Raw genomic sequence first — 18,223 nt, 5'->3', positions numbered from 1 at the left:
TACTATAGAAATGGGCAAAACCAAAGATTTAAAAAATAATTATTGATGATAAAATTTTCTATTAACAGATCTTTCATCACGGTCAACCAAATTCTGATGGCATCCATAAAACTTACTATTTCACGACTTGGAATCTTTGGAATACCTTTCTTGTGAGCAATATCTATATTAAGGATAAAACCATGATTGGAAATACGAGCTCTGGAATAACATAGCAACTGGGATATATAGTGTAATTCATATCATAGGGTTGAATTTACGATTTTGATCGTTTTAACTTACTATTAAAGTCATAAGAAACCTCAAATTAAAAAGAAAATATGCATATATTTTTTTTATAACTAAATGATAGTTTTCATTATACAACTTATGTACATATACTTTTTTCTGAGGAACATTCTTTAATGTGTCCACATTTAGAAGAAGTTTACTTATTTTTAATTGCTTGCTTCCAGGAAGCAATTCGCCGACATATTTTCCGTATGCATAGTGACCTGAGCGTAACCCTCCTCGTAAAAATCCGGTGATCGCAATACGCATGGATCTGTCATTAAAATAAACAATTATCTGATTGTACATGTTAAGCACGTGCTCAATACCCATGCTTTTTTTCTATTTGTTTACTATAAGGTGACAATCGGTAAACTTCGGCTTCAAAACACGGCATTTAATGAGCAGCCATATTTGTTAAATCATAACAGACAGAGAGAAAACAAAATTGACGATTATACGATATATTTGCGTAAAAAATGATAAAATCGTGCACAGAGGACTACGTTTATGATATATACATAAATTGGTTCAAGAATTGGATAAACATTATTTTTCACCACTCACTCGTTTCATATGACTTTAAAACTGACTAAACCACAGGGCACAGCTTTATACGACCGCTTTTGAGCAGTTCACTACGCTTTTGAATATTAATTCCCTCAAAAAAAAAATTTGAAGAAATTTTCTTTTTAATTTCTAACATCTGAAATGAGAAAAATTTTACCCCCCCCCCCCTTTCCCAATTTGTTTTCTCTTCCCCTTTCCCTTATTCCAAATATAATCTCAATTCAAATTTCTAATGGAGTTTGCATAAATAACCATCCCTTTGTAGTATGGAAACTTGTGGTATAATTTAAGAGATTTATACGCTTAATCACAAGTTATTGACTAGAACCTACAAAAATGTTTATTTAAGCCCCTTTTTTGGCCCCAACTTATTGAAACCCCCCTTGGAGCAAGAACCCCAAAACTCAATTCCAGTCTTTCCTTTGTAGTAAGAAACCTTGTAGTATAATTTAAAAGAGATCCACACACTTAAACACAAGGTATTGTCTCTAAACTAGAATCAAAGAGCAGATTGCTCTGAGGGATACAATTGCCATTGTTTTCATTGATACCTGTATTAGTATTATTTTCAAAAATAATTCAACTGCAAGTGTAAAATACTCGTAAAATGTAATTTACGTAATCTGAATAGTTATTCAACTTTTAAAATAGCAAATCCTTGATACAAGTGATGTACTTGTTGTGTTTTATTTTTGTACTATCAATTCCAAATTGACTTTCCACAGCAGTCACTGAGAGTGAGAGGATGTATTTCACTTCGTACCTTATCACCAATTTTCATACGTGAATTCTAGGTAGAACCCCATTCCTAACTCTTTAAATATTTAATTTCCTATGGGTCAATGGGCATGACTCCTTTCCGTACACATTCCTTTGTTTAAATTGCGATCGGTTTTAATATGATATGTATCGACAGATCGAGTTAATGTTTCTCGATGTATCGTCGTTTGACGAAAGTTACTTACGGAAGGGAGACAACTCGAATCGATAAATTGGAAGACTCCATTTTGGCTGAAGGGGTGTTCTAGTAACACCTTTACATTTATGGACTAAATTTATTTTAATTTAAATGATGCATTGTATGATTTAAAATTATGCAACAACAATAACCCTCAATAACAGACAGACATAGAAAGGATCTCGTGAGTTTCAAATTAAGCAATGGAGTGGGGAATCCAGAGCAACCATTCCATCTGATACCCCTTCAAGTCAAGAAAACTATACGCATAATTACCTAAACAAACCATAGACTTGTGATTTGTAGCAAGGACGTATATTAAATGTTAATTAAACAACCTCCATTTCTTTATGGAGGTACAATATCAAATATCAGTTTCATAACGGTGACATATAAGAAAACTCCACTTCAGTTCTTATATGACATAAATAGATTTATCGATCGGAGATTCAGAGAACTCTTGCATGTTATCAACAAAACTGGGGAATTCCCTCTAACGTGTTTCTAAATTTATAAAAAACACTAAATATAAATACTTCTTAATTCTGATTTTCCGTGTTGTAAAAAAACACGCATACAAGTCCAGGGAAATAATGAAACATGAAGATTATGAGAAGAAAATTATAGGACAGTTGATTAAATTCAATCCTTTTTTTCATACCATTTAAAGCAAGACAATCTCAAGAATCTGAGATGTTCCTTGATGTTTAGAACAAGAGTGCACACGCTGAAATGTCTCGCCTTCTATACTAATCATTGATATTATGTTGATAGTCCTTAGTATCAACTATCACATAAACTTAACATTAACCAAGATAACTAAACATAGACCAATGAACCTTGAAAATGAGGTCAAGGTCAGATGAACCATGCCAGGCAGACATGTACAGCTAACAATGCTTCTATACAACATATATAGTTGACCTATTACTTATAGTTTAAGAAAAATAGACCAAAACACAAAAACTTAACACTGCAATGAACCGTGAAAATGAGGTCACGGTCAAATAAAACCTATGCGACTGACATAAAGATCATAAAATATTTCCATACACCAAATATAGTTGACCTATGGCATATAGTATTAGATAAAAAGACCAAAACTCAAAAACTTAACTTTGACCACTGAACCATGAAAATGAGGTCAAGGTCACATGGCATCTCCCCGCAAGACATGTACACCTTACAATCGTTCCATACAACAAATATAGTAGACCTATTGCATATAGTACGAGAAAAACAGACCAAAACACAAAAATTTAACTTTGACCACTGAACCATGAAAATGAGGTCAAGGTCACATGAAATCTGCCCGCTAGACATGTACACCTTACAATCATTCCATATAACAAATATAGTAGACCTATTGTATATAGTATGAGAAAAACAGACCAAAACACAAAAATTTAACTATAACCACTGAACCATGAAAATGAGGTCAAGGTCAGATGACACCTGCCAGTTGGACATGTACACCTTACAGTCCTTCCATACACTGAATATACTAGCCCTATTGCTTATAGTATCTGAGATATGGACTTGACCACCAAAACTTAACCTTGTTCATTGATCCATGAAATGAGGTCGAGGTCAAGTGAAAACTGTCTGACAGACATGAGGACATTGCAAGGTACGCATGTATCAAATATAGTCATCCTATTACTTATAATAAGAGAGAATTCAACATTACAAAAAAATTGAACTTTTTTTTCAAGTGGTCACTGAACCATGAAAATGAGGTCAAGGACATTGGACATGTGACTGACGGAAACTTTGTAACATGAAGCATCTATATACAAAGTATGAAGCATCCAGGTCTTCAACCTTCTAAAATATAAAGCTTTTAAGAAGTGAACTAACGCCGCCGCCGGATCACTTTCCCTATGTCGAGCTTTCTGCAACAAAAGTTGCAGGCTCGACAAAAAACCAAGTGAACTAATCTAAATTGTTATTAATTACAGATGATTATTGGAAATTTATTAAGTAAATTATAGGCCTTACTTGATTACCTTTTATATATTCATATTATTATTCATATTTCATTTTTTTAAAAGAACTTGTTAATCCATTAATCAGTTATCTTTCAGACATAATTTACAGAATCTCTTTATGTCATGTAGATCACAAGAAATAGGCAATAAATAAATCTATTATCCTTATATATATCAAACATCTAATATATACATTTGTGTATTCAATTATGAGGTCAAATATTTGTATATTGAAGGATCTGTATAATTATGTAACTCAGAGGTTAAAAGGTAATGTGGTCAATTTGATTGACAGTTTAGGAGGTGGGGCATTGTTATTAAAGGTCTACCTCGTCTCTGATTGTTTGTTGATAAAGACAGTTGTCAATCATACTAGTATTGTATCAATACTCGATTACCTAATCAAAAATGTTTAAAAAAAAAACCTGCACATCTACACACCTTAATTGACATACAGTCTTAAATAAACTGCTCAAAAATATACCCATTTTTTCAGTTTTTATGTGTATTATGTGCACATACATGAGAACTATAGGGAACTATATTTCAGTGTGAATACATTTATTAATAGTCGCTAAACTGTCGTGTTGTAAGGGAGGCCAGTGCCTAAGTAAAGATTTAGAACAAGTTCTTATCTTTCCAAAAACAAAACTCCTATAAGGGATCCATTAACAAATTTTGTCTTTTGACCTACAGCTCTTCTATTAAAGCATGCAAAACAAACAATTGATTAACTTGCTTGCTATATTTGTTTTGATGTTTGTAAACGACATGTATGTAGTCGATTTCAGTGTTTACTATTTACTGTAATATGATTGGACAATAATCATTAAATTCATTTCATGTCAATTCTTATTGTCCAATCAAATACCAGTATATACAGAAACAGACAGAAACTCCGCCTACATATTGTTCGCAAACATAGCAAGCAAGTTGATCAATGTTTTGTTTTGCATGCTTTTTAGAAGAACTATAGATATGAATTGCTGATCATTTTTGCTATTTAAGGCCACACTTAAAAACATCTGGTTTGCCAAATTTCTACTCAAAGGAAGAGACATAGAGAAGGTAGGTATTATCTTCTGGCAAAGAAAAATTGAAGTTACTGAAGTCAGTCTCTGCTTTATTTTTTGAGATATTAGCCAAAACTGGGTTATATAGCACCTATGTTTGTTGACTGACTGGAATTAAAACAAAATTAATACTTCATACCATAAGGATAATTCAAGTCTAATTTGGTTGAAATAAAAAAGTGGGTCTCATTGGGGTATAAGCATGACGCCGGATTGCCGATTTTTTGTAAGCGTGACACGTGAAAGTCAAATTATTGTGTCGGGAAAACGGGAAATGAGGTCTAGCGGGACCCAGGAAATGTCCAAAAAAATGAGAATTAATACGTACATAGTGTAAGCGGGATACAGGAATCGGACAAAACAGTAAGCGGGATCCGGGGTCAGAACCCCAAAAAAATAGGTTTTCTTTTCTTCAAGTTAATATTCAACATTGTCATCCCTTAAAAGGTTATTTTAATGTGGTGAAATGAATACCTTGTGTAGACAATGTTGAATATTCAATGCTTCAAGTGGTCACAATAACAACCTTTGCAAACCATTGAAGAAACCTGTTAAAGAAGCACATGCCTTACTGTAGCAAAATATTGACAAACACTAAACATAATTTCAGAGAAATAAATGGCCATGAATTTTGTTTATAAATACCCCTGATGTCATTTTGATTGGAGATAAATATCAGAATCAGTGTGACGTGCATTAAATAAAAGATTAGACTTTGTGTGACTTGTATACTGAATGTAAATAATTGACAATAAATAAACCTACAACAGACTTAATTGTAATTTTTTATTTATCTTTCAGGATGTCAAAACATATAAATTATAATATAGATGTTTGCTAGTTATACATCTGTGTCTAAATGTAAACATAAAACAAGAGTAACTCATTACAATGAAGTGAAGGTGGGATACAAATACATTCATATAGGTTTCAGAACTGTCAAAGATGAATATGTGTCAAAAATAAGTTATGAATACTTTCTTAGGAACAGTACCTATTATAAGAGTAAACATGGATGAAAACTAACATTTACATGGAAATTAAACAAATATGATACGATTGAATATAATCACTTCTATTATTATGTAATAACGTACCTAAAATATCTGTTAACCTTGCCCTATATAATATTTTTTTTTAATTAATTTTCTACCCACATGATTAAATTTATTCAATGGGATATGTTCTTTTAAATTGGAATGTCAGTAAAACATTAAAAGTAAGATAACATCATGAAGTTATATTATAGGCAATAGAATGGCATTTGACAATCAGAAAAATCCATATTGTTTAGTTGGCTATAAAAGGCCCTATCATGAAAAAAAATGAAATGTTCATTTCACAATAATCACATTTTTCTTTCTCTCATATAAATCAATTATCAGTGCCCCTACAAATGTTGTACTGTACAGGTTCTGATAGTAAAACTAGTGTTCTCAAAGGAGATGTACAGTTATTGCAGTGTTATCTGATGTAATGGCTTTCAAACCACATTCAGCATCTTTTTATTAGCAAATAGACTATTCTACTTCATTTTGAATCTGTTTTAAAAACTGTCATATGTTAAGACAAAGATTGTTCATGGGACACTTATGCTTCCCCCAAAAAGTCGTGTGAAGTACAAGTTGTTTTAACAGACTACCTGTAGTATTAATACATGAACATTTATAAGTTTACAACAAATGTTTTAATTCTAAAGGAACAACAAATTGCAAGAAAGTTTAGTACACTTGAATGAGTTTGGGTATTATATTTTAATACAACATAATAATTAAGAAAGCACTAATTCTGTAAGATTGACATATATACAAAAAGCACTAGAAGACATGCTTCTTATTGATATACATATCTTAAATGTAAATCTTTATAATGGAAAGTTATCTATATTCTCATTATTATGCATGATTGCTGCCTAGCTTGCTCAAACAATTAGTGAATTACATCATGATATATAACAAAAATCAGTTTGGTTTGTACATGTATAATTAACTAATGATGAGCTTAGAATAAAAGTTTTTTAGATGATAATGTCTTCAGGGTCCTCAAGAATACCAGGCAGGTTAGTACTTCAAAACTTACTATGAATAGCCCCTCCTGTGAAGGTATATATATATATGCAATGGTTGCAAAAACCGTATACTTTTAAAACAAAAATTACAGAATAGAAGATTAACACGAGGCTCCTAGGACCATGAATCCCTTTTCTATAAGTTGGCCGAGTAGTTTCAGACAAATATTACAACATGTACAATGGGAATTTTCTGTATAACATTTTATGGTGCCACAAATGAGAATCCTTAAGCTTCTTTTGATCTTCCAAGCATCAAACAACCATTATTTTCAATAACAAAAAAGGCCAACTTGTAGCTTCAGAAGAGATTAAATTTTAAAATTTGACAACTTAATAGGATAAGTGGTTTTATAAGAGAATATGAAAAAAAAGATGGTGATAAAGGCTCAAAGAGAAAATTGATATAAGCCTTACCAAAATATTTGAATAAATAGAATGTTAATTAACTATATGTACATGTAACTTGTAAGCTAGGTTACATGTAACCTTCCTTGTTTCTATGAAACAGATTATTTCCTACCATTGATACATACATGCACTATACAATAACATTATAATCCAGTGTCTCTCAAGACAATCTAAATAAATAGCTGCACATTTGCAAGTCCACCTCATCTTTCGTGTTTTCAAATCAAAATTCCACGTTCCCTGCAAAAGTTGATATTTGAAGTAGTACAAGTTGATATAATACATTCTTCATTCCATTGGTATATCAGTACCCATAGTGTTACTTATACTGTCAGTATTAAATGCTGAAGGGGATGGTTTACTTGACAGAACATCCTTCATTAACCCTGCCGGAGACTGAAATTGATTTGATTCACTGTCTATATTCTGTACTGGAGGAACATTTTCTCCATTTTCTGCTGCATTGTCATCCCAGTCAATTTTAAATCTTGTTACCCTAGGTGATGTTGCTAAAATACTTCTTTCTAACTGAAAACAACAAAAATACACAAGTCTAAATGTAAAGAAATATATGAAACACTGTGTATCATCGTACAGGTATCATTTGGAAAATAATGAGACATCTCTAATCATCAACCTACGACCAAATCATTTCTTAAAACAACAACTATGTTTAGATTGAGGTACATTAGATTGAGGTACAGAGGTACATATTGATATTATGTGAACAAAACAAATTTTCGTTACTGTGTGAGGTCAAAATCGATCACGCCCACTTGGTTAGTACCTATATCTGCTGTACTAACTGATGATACACAGCGTGAAAGCATTCGTAACATTTCAGGTACTTTGGATTCTCAATATGTTTGTGTAATCATTATAATCAAAACGCCATCATTGTCAGAGGGGAATCCCAATTTATCATCCATCCAAATGAAAGCAATAGGCGTATTTAAACATGCAAATGTGTCTGTCATTACTTAAATCATCACCAGAGACAACTTAAGCTATTACACAAAAGGGTTATTAGGTCTAGTAGATTATGACCATTTAAATGTTAATCATGGCTGTTTTTATCTACAAAGCATGCATTGGTTTTTATCTTAAGTTCAAAATGTCTATTTTCTGTTAGAAGCTTTCAAGTTTAATTTAGTTTTGTTAATACTTGCACATACTTTTTCAAACTGTATATTTTCTGGTGGATTTTCTCTCAGTTCTGGATCTGTATATTCATTGTTTACATAATATCCTACTCTAATAAATTCTTTGTTTCTATAGGAGCATGTCAACAATACTACCGTTACACCTACAGCATCTTTATATGGTATTTTTGATATATCTGGTGGTCCTGCCTTCAATGTAGAAAATAATTAATAATAAAATCATATAATATAAGGTCTAAATTAAAATATTGTTTGTTTGCCCTTTTCCGACCCTATATTTTGAAACAGGGTAGGTAGGTAGGTAAAATATTTTCTTTTTCTATCCCAAAAAATAACTTAGCTTGGTACATTTTTTGTAATTGGTAGACAGGTAGGTATACTATTTTATTTTATAGATACAAATCTGCATGATGTCATTTTTGTCTGTATTGCTTTTGCTAATAAGTTTCTGTGACTATAAGTATAAAGTCCCAGGAAGTTTTGAAAAAAAATTATCATGTAGAATGTGAAATTAATTCATATGCACTACTATTTTGTTTTCAAATAATGCTGTGCGGCATATTTTCAACGTTTATATGCCTGGAACTTTTAAGAGTTTTAACTTACACTAATATTCTGTACTATTTGTACCTTGTACGCTTACCTCAACCTTAAGGTTTTCTGTAACTAAGAGATAACTTTGTCCTGATAAAATATGTCTGGGCAGACATACATTACTAGAAGAAAAAGTCCCAAGAGTGTTTAAATTTTCGTGTGTGACTGGGTTTCCAGTAAAAATGATACAAGACTTGAAACTCAATTGTCACGTATTTTACATTGCATTCATAAATGATCTGTATGGAAAAACTTGGCGATTTTACTGCCACTTTACAGACCTTTGGTTCATGTCAGATATAAATAATATATCAATGCTTATCGAAGGCATCGTTAACATAATCATCCTGATCTACAGATCACCAAAGGCCAGTCCTACATAGGATACAACGTCCGTTTACAAAATATTTTGTACACACATTGATAATTTTGTATTGGACAAACTTTTTTTTTTTTGAAGAACCCTACTCTTCAAGTATAAAGACACAGAGTAACATTCGTCATATCATAATTTCAAAGCTTTCAACATCGATTTCAAACAAATGCTTTGAAATCTAAATGCAAGTGTTCATGTCAAACGCTCACATGATACCAAACGGACTAGACCTTATACGGGAAAGATAAAACCTGAGGATTCCGGTAAAAAAGTTTTGAGCAGGAAATACAAATATATGAATTTTTGTAGGAACGGAAAAATAAAATAAAATCTTGCTGGTAAATACAAATAACAGATTTTCAGGCGGAACAAATTTATAGAGTCGGTTGGTAAAGGGCAAACAAAAAATATTTTAATTTAAGCCCAATGAACATGTATGTACGTAAAATTGAGAATGGAAATAGGGAATGTGTCAAGGCAACAATAGCCTGATTAAAGAGCAGAAAACAGCCTATGCCCACTTATAGGTGAAAGATTAAGTCTTCATCATATGAATATCTAAGCATAGTCCATAAAATATATAAGAACATAAACCGTTTGTTGACTAGCTCGCTGCTTATATCTTTTCTGAACTGCCGCTTTTATTACCATACAGAAATATTATAACAACTTCTTCCAAATTATCAATACTCAAAACACACAAAAAATACTGTTTCGTGGCCGATCAGGAAAAAACAAATTTGGACACTTGTATCATTTCGTCAATGCCATGCAAAACTCAAGTGTTGGACCGCACTTGTAAAACAGAAATGTGCATGTACAAAAAATCCTCAATCTTACTAAATAAAAGGGAGTTTAAGTCTGAAGACTACGGCTAAAAAAAATGCTTTTTAAGATTGGAGAACTACCTGACTACATGACTCATTGACCTCACTGCTTGTCAATTAAAATATAGGGTCCTTTTTTTTTTATAGATAAAGATCAACAATTTTAACCCACAAGTTCACAGGATTTGCATCTGATTCTTCTTAAAGACTTCATTAATGTGACATGCAAATAAAAAAATCTTTTTGCAGTAACCTGAATAATTCAAGTTATATTTCACTGATCTACAATACTTCAGTTACGCCTGAATGCATAGACAAATGAAAAATCATCAATTTATCATATGCAATATTAGCTCAGGATTACTATTTTAATAAAATCTAGCTGATAATATTGTTGATTACAAACCTCTTTGACAGGGCACCAATCAAAATCCAGGATTCACGACAAGTTTTAATCATGTTATCTTTGAAAATCAAGTGCATGTAGGTAAAATTGAGAATGGAAATAGGGAATGTGTCAAGGCAACAACAACCCAACCAAAGAGCAGACAACAGCCAATGGCCACCAATAGGTGAAAGATTTAATATTGTGTTCATCAAAATCTCATAGTGTTTCACAGACAAGGGCTGAGGAATAAAATTTTATTTTGATTACATTCCTTTCACCACAGTGACACTGGGATTTAAACAGCTCAATGGCAATTATTAAGATCTATCAGACTCCAGGCCAACCTCTTGATCAGCCTTGATAATGTAATTAATAGTTTGTATTCAGGTTATGTACATACATGTACATGTATATAGATGTTATGGTACACAATTTTTTTATACGACAATGATATGAAGATAAGTTTCCAATCCATATCATTTCATAATGCATAACATACAATATACATGTATATACCGACAATCATTGTTTTTTAAAACTAAAATTGGGTCATTTTATCCATGGCTGCTGCAAAAATGAAATCTGACAAACAACTAAAAGATCACAACATCCGGAAGTGACATATTAACCAATGATAACTATTACAAAATTTGATGACATTTAGGCCACAATTCAAAATATTTTGGTTTGCCCAAACCCTACCCAATGGTTGAGACAGTGGGTAGGTAGGTAGGCATTTTCTTTTTCTTTTTTTTAAAGAGAAATTGAAGTATCAGGTGTTTATTAGTCTTCATGCCTATCTGATTAAAAAAACTTCTTCAAATCAGGACAATAAAAGAATTTGAGTAGGCAGCTTTTTTCTGGGTAGGTAGTGTTTGGGCAAACAAACCTATTCTTTTTTTATGGCCTTATATGATTTTTAATGTTGTGGTATTTCAGGGTAACATTTCATTTATATCCATACCTGAAAAACAAACATATGTTTTCCACCAGGCACAGGTCCAACCAATACTGAATCTAATGTTTGATCATGATCTACACTTTCTGCTGAGCCAACATAAATTATTTTCCATTCCAAGTCTGAAAAATAATGTAAAGGAATACATAAACAAAAGTCACTTCAAAATAACTAATTTGCCTGAGAATTTAAAGTTAAATGAACATGTTTTTTTCCCTGATCTTGAACTGGCTTTTGAAATACCTGAAAAGACCAAAAGCCATGATTTGGTTTACGTCTTTTAATATATGCAACAAACATCCTCTAAAATTAAAGCTTTAATTCATTTCACCATGTTGGACTTGGTGTACTTGTAATGTTTATTCACAGCTAATTTCCAAATGCTTGTAAATTAAGACTTTGGTTGGCTTGCTTGCTTTGTTTCAATTAATGTTTGCTCAAGCACAGTAAAATCTGTATAAATGTACATTATAATATTTAAAATTAAATTTGACTGGATGTTATCCTGTAGGAACACCCAATTGTATATATATGTAATCATTACCAGACAATGTTAGTACGGTTTAACTCTGAATGCCCAGTCTATATTCTTTGCAGATTAATTTCAATGCTCAAGCAAATGTTTATTCCATCAAACCAAGCAAGCCAACCAAACAAAATAAATATTTTTCACACTAATTAGTCTTATCTACAAGCATTTGGAAATTAGCTCTTATGCAACTGTATTTTAGACTCTTGGACTAAAGCAGAATTTGACATATGAATATCAATACTACTGAAGGAGGAGACAGATTTCATTAAGACGCATCTCAGGGGTTTCATTATCTTTCTTGTTGACTGGTACTTTCCACGTTTCTAGGTGGTACTTTTCAATTTATTCCATGAATATCTTATATAAAAATTTCTACATTTAGGCGGTACTTGTCAATAGCATAGGAGGGTAAAAGTACCGGGTACCGCCTCCTAATGAATGGCCTAGCATCTCCGGTATCCGGTCGTTCCGGCCCCAAACCGATCCGGCCCCAAGTCAATCCGGCCCAAAGTCGATCCGGCCCAAGTCGATCCGGCCCACGTCGATCCGTCCCCAAGTCGATCCGGCCCCATAATAAAATATGAATAAACTATATTCACTGTATGGAGGAATTCGTGACAAATTTGAACAGTATAAACGGAATTTGCGAAAAGTGTCGATGATGGATGACAACAGGTAAGTGAAGTATTGGAGTATACTAGTTAAAGAACTATTTTTAATCGATACGAAACTGAGTGTTATTGTGTCTCTTTCGGGATCCGGGAATTCTTTTTTTCGAATTTCGGGACCTCGGGATTTTGTGTTTTTAAGCCCGTGATTTCGGGATCAGGACCCCTCCTACACCCCCTCCCCCCTCAGCTCTAACATATTTTAAAAAGTGAAGATATTTTCCATGTTTTACTCATCATAATGTCTTGTGTAACCAAATCATTAGTCTAGAATTGGTTTGTTTATTCAACAATTGTCTGATGATTGTGAACTAAGGTAATGCCACTCGTAATCACTTAATTCAATCAAATCCTGATTAATTAAAGTTACGTATTAATCAACAAGTTCTTTATAGTTTGATCTTTTGTTTGGTGTATATAATAATAATTAATTGTATTTATAAAATCGGCAAATCAAACAACATTTCTCAATTTGAGAAATTTTAAGAACTTTAAAGAAAAACATTATACTGCTGATTAATGTTGATGTTTGAATTCTTTATATACGTTTTAATATAATTATACCCAATAATCTTGAAAACTTGTACTAAAAACATAATCAACCTAGTTGTTTTATACTCACTAAAGAAAATATTTTTCAAAGGCCTTTTTTATTTATTTACCGTACACCTTTTACATTATAATAAAAATCATAAACATTTATGAATTACAATTAATATATATCTTTATTTTTATTCCTTCTAAATATATTTTTTATTGGGGCCGGATCGACTTTACATATGGGCCGGATCGACCTGAAAGCGCATCTCCTCTGAAACCATACTAAGTCAGAAAAATTTGTGATATGACATATAAAGTGTTGTATACTTCCTAAATTTGTTTTTAATACAATCTTTAACCACAGAAAACCCTAATTTTTAAACAAATTTGGAGACCGTTTCTATCTGTATCTCATATGCTTTCACACATGCTCAGGTGTACTGCCTGCAATTTAATACTCTTTATGTTTCAACACTTGCCAAATTGTACCGTGATTTGTTAAGACTAGACAACAAGACCAGCATTACTAATGTTACATTGCGGGTGTGACGAAATTAATATGTAATTCACAGTATTGGCGGTCAAATTGGATACCACTGTGGGTTTCTTTTTATAGCGATTCATGGAACACGAAGTCTCCAACGTTGACAAAAGCAACCTGATTTTTGGTTTGACTGTTTTGAATGTGTTTTCTTCGCCTCAGTGACCTCGTGCAAAAATTTTGGTGAAATATATTCAATATATAATAATAAACTTATATGAAATTCCTTATAAATTTTTTATTATACCTTTATTTAAATTTAATATTTCTTACCCTCTGGGAGATCTTCAAGACATTCAAATGTAATTTCAAACTGAAAAGGGTTGAAAAATGGTGATGGATTGTCAAGTACCCTAACATTGCAAATGTTAACTTTGGCCATTGTTCTATAAATTGCAGGACAATCTCCACTCAACTGATCCCTTTAGTTTCTTTTCCCTAATGGCGCCAAAGCCATAACCTAACCACAAATGTAAAGAACAAAATGATTGGATCACCATTTTTTACTGGTTGTGCAATATGACATTTCATTGGTTTAAAATTAGAGCACCTGTTTCCGTTTCTAGTTTCGTTTTCATCTGTTGTAGAGTGTTCATCAGCGTCAATGAAACGAAACCTCGTTCACATAACAACAATTTAAACAAAACAATCCAATTGTAGAAATATATTATCCTTATAAATTAACGTAATTGGACACAGAAAATATCTTAATTTTGTTGACAGGAAGATTAGAAAAATATTTTCATAGTAAAAGCAAATGTTATCAAGGCTTTGGAGGTAAACATTTTCTTTAATTCAACCCTTTACTAGGTCTAGTTTCACTTTACTATCTGCCAACTGTACAACAGAACTCAATATGGGGTTATCTCTACTTTTCGTTTAATCAGTCTACACTAAATCTGTAAAATGGTCAGTAAACTAACTATTCAAGAGGCTAACAAACACTTGCATGCTATGCACCTGCATTCTACCTATTTAGAAAACAGTCTTCAAGAATGCAAGGAAATTATGCAAAATAATGAAGAGAGATACTGTTCCCAAATACAAAAGCTTCGTAAAGAAAAGGATGAAAAAATCAGTGAACTGACAATTAAAATGAAAAACACAGAACTAGAAAAACATAAACTTGAAGAAAAATTTAAAGAAAAAGAAAATGAAGTTAAACTTTTAAAAGGACGTTTATCAGTAGTTAAACAAATCTTTCAGTTTTTGCCAGGTTTGAGGAGTTTTCTTGGTGTAATTGAAAATGCTAGACAGCTAGTTAAAGAGGATGGTGCTGATAATGAATTTATTCCAAATGACATTTCAATAAAAGCAATGAATAAGCAGGTACCATCAATAGCTAAACATAACATTCCAAATGGCAAATTGAGAAACTTGTCAATATCAGAAGATTCTGATGATGAAGAAATTACAGGAATAAACACAGAGACAAATGCAAATCCAGACATGACCGTGAAATCTGTCAAAGACAACAGGTTAAACGATTTCAAAACTTCGGAAGTGTATTTATAAAATTGTCCACTCTTGTTTTGCTGCATGTTCATTTATACAATTATACATGTCCATGAACATGATGAATTTATATTATAATTCTTGATTTAATTTGCCTCGCTTTTGTTTATTGGTTAAACTGGAATTCATTATTATCATATATTTTGTTAAACTATAATCTCATAAGTTATACTTTTGATATTTTTTCTGATGTTTGACTTTTTTGCATAATAATCAGTGTACATGTGTATTACATTTTTTTCCAAAGTTTAAATAAGTGTTCATACAATAACATGTAAGATTTATACAGCATATTGAAAATAGTAATGAAAGTAAAAGTATTGCATGAAATTATTTAACAATGTAAACCTTAAAAAAATGAATATTTATAAGTTTGTATTATGTTAAATAGAAATACAATTACAATGTAAATCACTTACAATGATGCCACAAGTGAAACCAGTAAAACATAACATAAAAATGATTTCTCTTTCTAAAAGGTTCCATTGCTTGAGCACAAATATCAATTAATGAATTTGATTAGATATGCACTGTAGTTCAACATTTGAATTTAATAAAAGTAATATCTTTAATAATGTTAACTTTTTTGAGACTTAAACTTAAGAAACATTAATTTATCTATATTCAGTGTCTAGGTGAAAGGACTATTTGTGCTTATAGTTTGACCTTTAGCTTTATAGTAATTATATATCTTAACAAATTTAAAAAGTTTTTATACATATTGATCATGTTGTCTTCGTCTGCGTTGTCACCCAAAGACACATTTAGTTTCCGGACAATAACTTGTTAAAGTGGATAGGTCTCTATGAAATTTAAACACAAGGTTTGAAACCACAATAGGAAGGTTGGGATTGATTTTATTTTGTTGGGGGTTATGGTTCCAACAGTTGAGGAACAAGGGGCCCAAAAGGGGTAAAAATAAGTATTTTTCTAGTTTCCAGACAATTACTTGTGTTTAAGTGTATGGATCTTTCTGAAATTGTACCACAAGGTTCCATACAAAAAAAGGAAGATTGTGATTGATTTTGGTGGTTATGGCCCAAACTGTTTAGGAATGAGGGGCCAAAAACAATACTTTTCTAATAGTTTGTATAAATTGCTTATTTCTTGACCATTTTCAATGGGGGTTTATTCTTGAATTCTTGAGGTTCTTTTAAATATGCTGAATCTTACCCTGTATTTAGTTTTTTTAATTTGGTCCACATTTTTAAATTGGTCTCCATGAGGTCCAAAGGGTCCCAAAAAAACTTGATTTTAACAACCAGATGCTCCGCAGGGCGCAGCTTTATACCACAGTGGTTGATTCCTGAACGGTTAGGGCAAGTATGGACACAACATTCAAGCTGGATTCAGCTCTAAATTTGGATTGTGATTAAATAGTTGACACAGCATAGGTTTCTGACACAGAATGAATGTGGTCTTATGAACTTAAATATTTTTTTTGCCTTTAAGCAATTCACTATGCTGTTGAATATTAATCCTCTAAAAAAAATGTTTGAAGAAATTTTCTTTTTAGCTCACCTGGCCCAAAGGGCCAAGTGAGCTTTTCTCATCACTTGGCGTCCGGCGTCCGGCGTCGTCGTCCGTCGTTAACTTTTACAAAAAGAAGCCCAAGAATTCAATTTTTGTTAAAATCAAACTTAGTTTAATTTTGGACCCTTTGGACTTTAATGTAGACCAATTTGAAAACGGGACCAAAAATTAAGAATCTTCATACACAATTAGATTTCGCATATCAAAGAACCCCAATTATTCAATTTTTGATGAAATCAAACAAAGTTTACTTTTAGACCCTTTGGGCCCCTTATTCCTAAACTGTTGGGACCAAAACTCCCAAAATCAATCCCAACCTTCCTTTTATGGTCATAAACCTTGTGTTTACATTTCATAAATTTCTATTTACTTATACTAAAGTTATGGTGCGAAAAAAAAAAATATATGCTTATTTGGGCCCCTTTTTGGCCCCTAATTCCCAAACTGTTGGGATCTCAACTCCCAAAATCAATCCCAACCTTCCTTTTGTGTTGATAAACCTTGTGTTTAAATTTCAATGATTTCTATTTACTTATGCTAAAGTTATTGTGCGAAAACTAAGAATAATGCTTATTTGGGCCCTTTTTTGGCCCCTAATTCCTAAACAGTTGGAACCAAAACACCCAAAATCAATCCCAACCTTCCTTTTGTGGTGGTCATAAACTTTGTGTCAAAATATCATTGATTTCTATTTACTTAAACTAAAGTTATTGGGGTTCTTAAATATGCTGAATCTAACTGTGTTACATTTTAAGTTTTTGGTCCTGTTTTCTAATTGGTCTACATTATTAAAGGTCCAAAGGGTCCAAAATTTACTTTTGTTTGATTTTGACAAAAATTTAATTCTTAGGGTTTGATATGCCGAATCTTAAAGTCATAAGAAACGAGTGACGGGTGAAAAATAATGTTTATCCAATTCTTGAACCAATGCATGTATATATCATAAACTTAGACCTCTGTGCACGATTTTATCATTTTTTACGCAAATATATCGTATAATCGTCAATTTTTTTTCTCTCTGTCTGTTATGATTTAATAAATATGGCTACTCATTAAATGCCGTGTTTTGAAGCCGAAGTTTACCGATTGTCACCTTATATAAATAATCAACAAAAAGCATGAGTATTTAGCACGTGTTTAACATATACAATCAGGTAATTGTTTATTTTAATGACAGATTCATGCGTATTGCTATCACCGGATTTTTACGAAGAGGGTCACGCTTAGGTCACTATGCATGCGGAAAA

General features: G+C 32.0%; 2 protein-coding genes across 2 annotated transcripts; one reads left to right on the top strand and one right to left on the bottom strand.

Annotated features, from left to right (window-relative positions):
* Positions 1-5,634: 5,634 nt before the first annotated feature.
* On the bottom strand, positions 5,635-14,393 carry LOC143043150 (histone chaperone asf1b-B-like). Its single transcript, XM_076215592.1, has 4 exons — positions 14,202-14,393; positions 11,654-11,769; positions 8,517-8,693; positions 5,635-7,869 (listed from the first exon to the last, which is right to left on the bottom strand). Exons 1-4 carry the CDS (start codon positions 14,308-14,310, stop codon positions 7,630-7,632), a joined length of 642 nt encoding a protein of 213 aa, XP_076071707.1. The 5' UTR covers positions 14,311-14,393; the 3' UTR covers positions 5,635-7,629.
* Positions 14,394-14,738: 345 nt separating this feature from the next.
* Positions 14,739-17,413, top strand: LOC143043164 (uncharacterized). Its single transcript, XM_076215596.1, has one exon. The coding sequence runs from the start codon at positions 14,835-14,837 to the stop codon at positions 15,441-15,443; it is 609 nt and encodes a 202-aa protein (XP_076071711.1). The 5' UTR covers positions 14,739-14,834; the 3' UTR covers positions 15,444-17,413.
* The last annotated feature ends 810 nt before the right edge of the window (positions 17,414-18,223 follow it).

This window comes from Mytilus galloprovincialis, chromosome 1 (genome assembly GCF_965363235.1).
Source record: "Mytilus galloprovincialis chromosome 1, xbMytGall1.hap1.1, whole genome shotgun sequence".
In the NCBI taxonomy this organism is placed as follows: Eukaryota; Metazoa; Mollusca; class Bivalvia; order Mytilida; family Mytilidae; genus Mytilus; species Mytilus galloprovincialis.
The sequence above is the reverse complement of the archived record's forward strand: the minus strand, read 5'-3'. Positions and strand labels throughout refer to the sequence as shown.

What these genes read in the sequence shown, in the direction of transcription:
- LOC143043150 (XM_076215592.1), bottom strand. Translation starts at nt 14,310, where the DNA reads ATGGCCAAAGTTAACATTTGCAATGTTAGGGTACTTGACAATCCATCA. An exon ending in TCTTGAAGATCTCCCAGAGG is followed by an intron (nt 11,770 to 14,201) that starts GTAAGAAATATT and finishes ATTATTTTTCAG; the next exon opens with ACTTGGAATGGAAAATAATT. An exon ending in AACATATGTTTGTTTTTCAG is followed by an intron (nt 8,694 to 11,653) that starts GTATGGATATAA and finishes TCTACATTGAAG; the next exon opens with GCAGGACCACCAGATATATC.
- LOC143043164 (XM_076215596.1), top strand. Translation starts at nt 14,835, where the DNA reads ATGGTCAGTAAACTAACTATTCAAGAGGCTAACAAACACTTGCATGCT.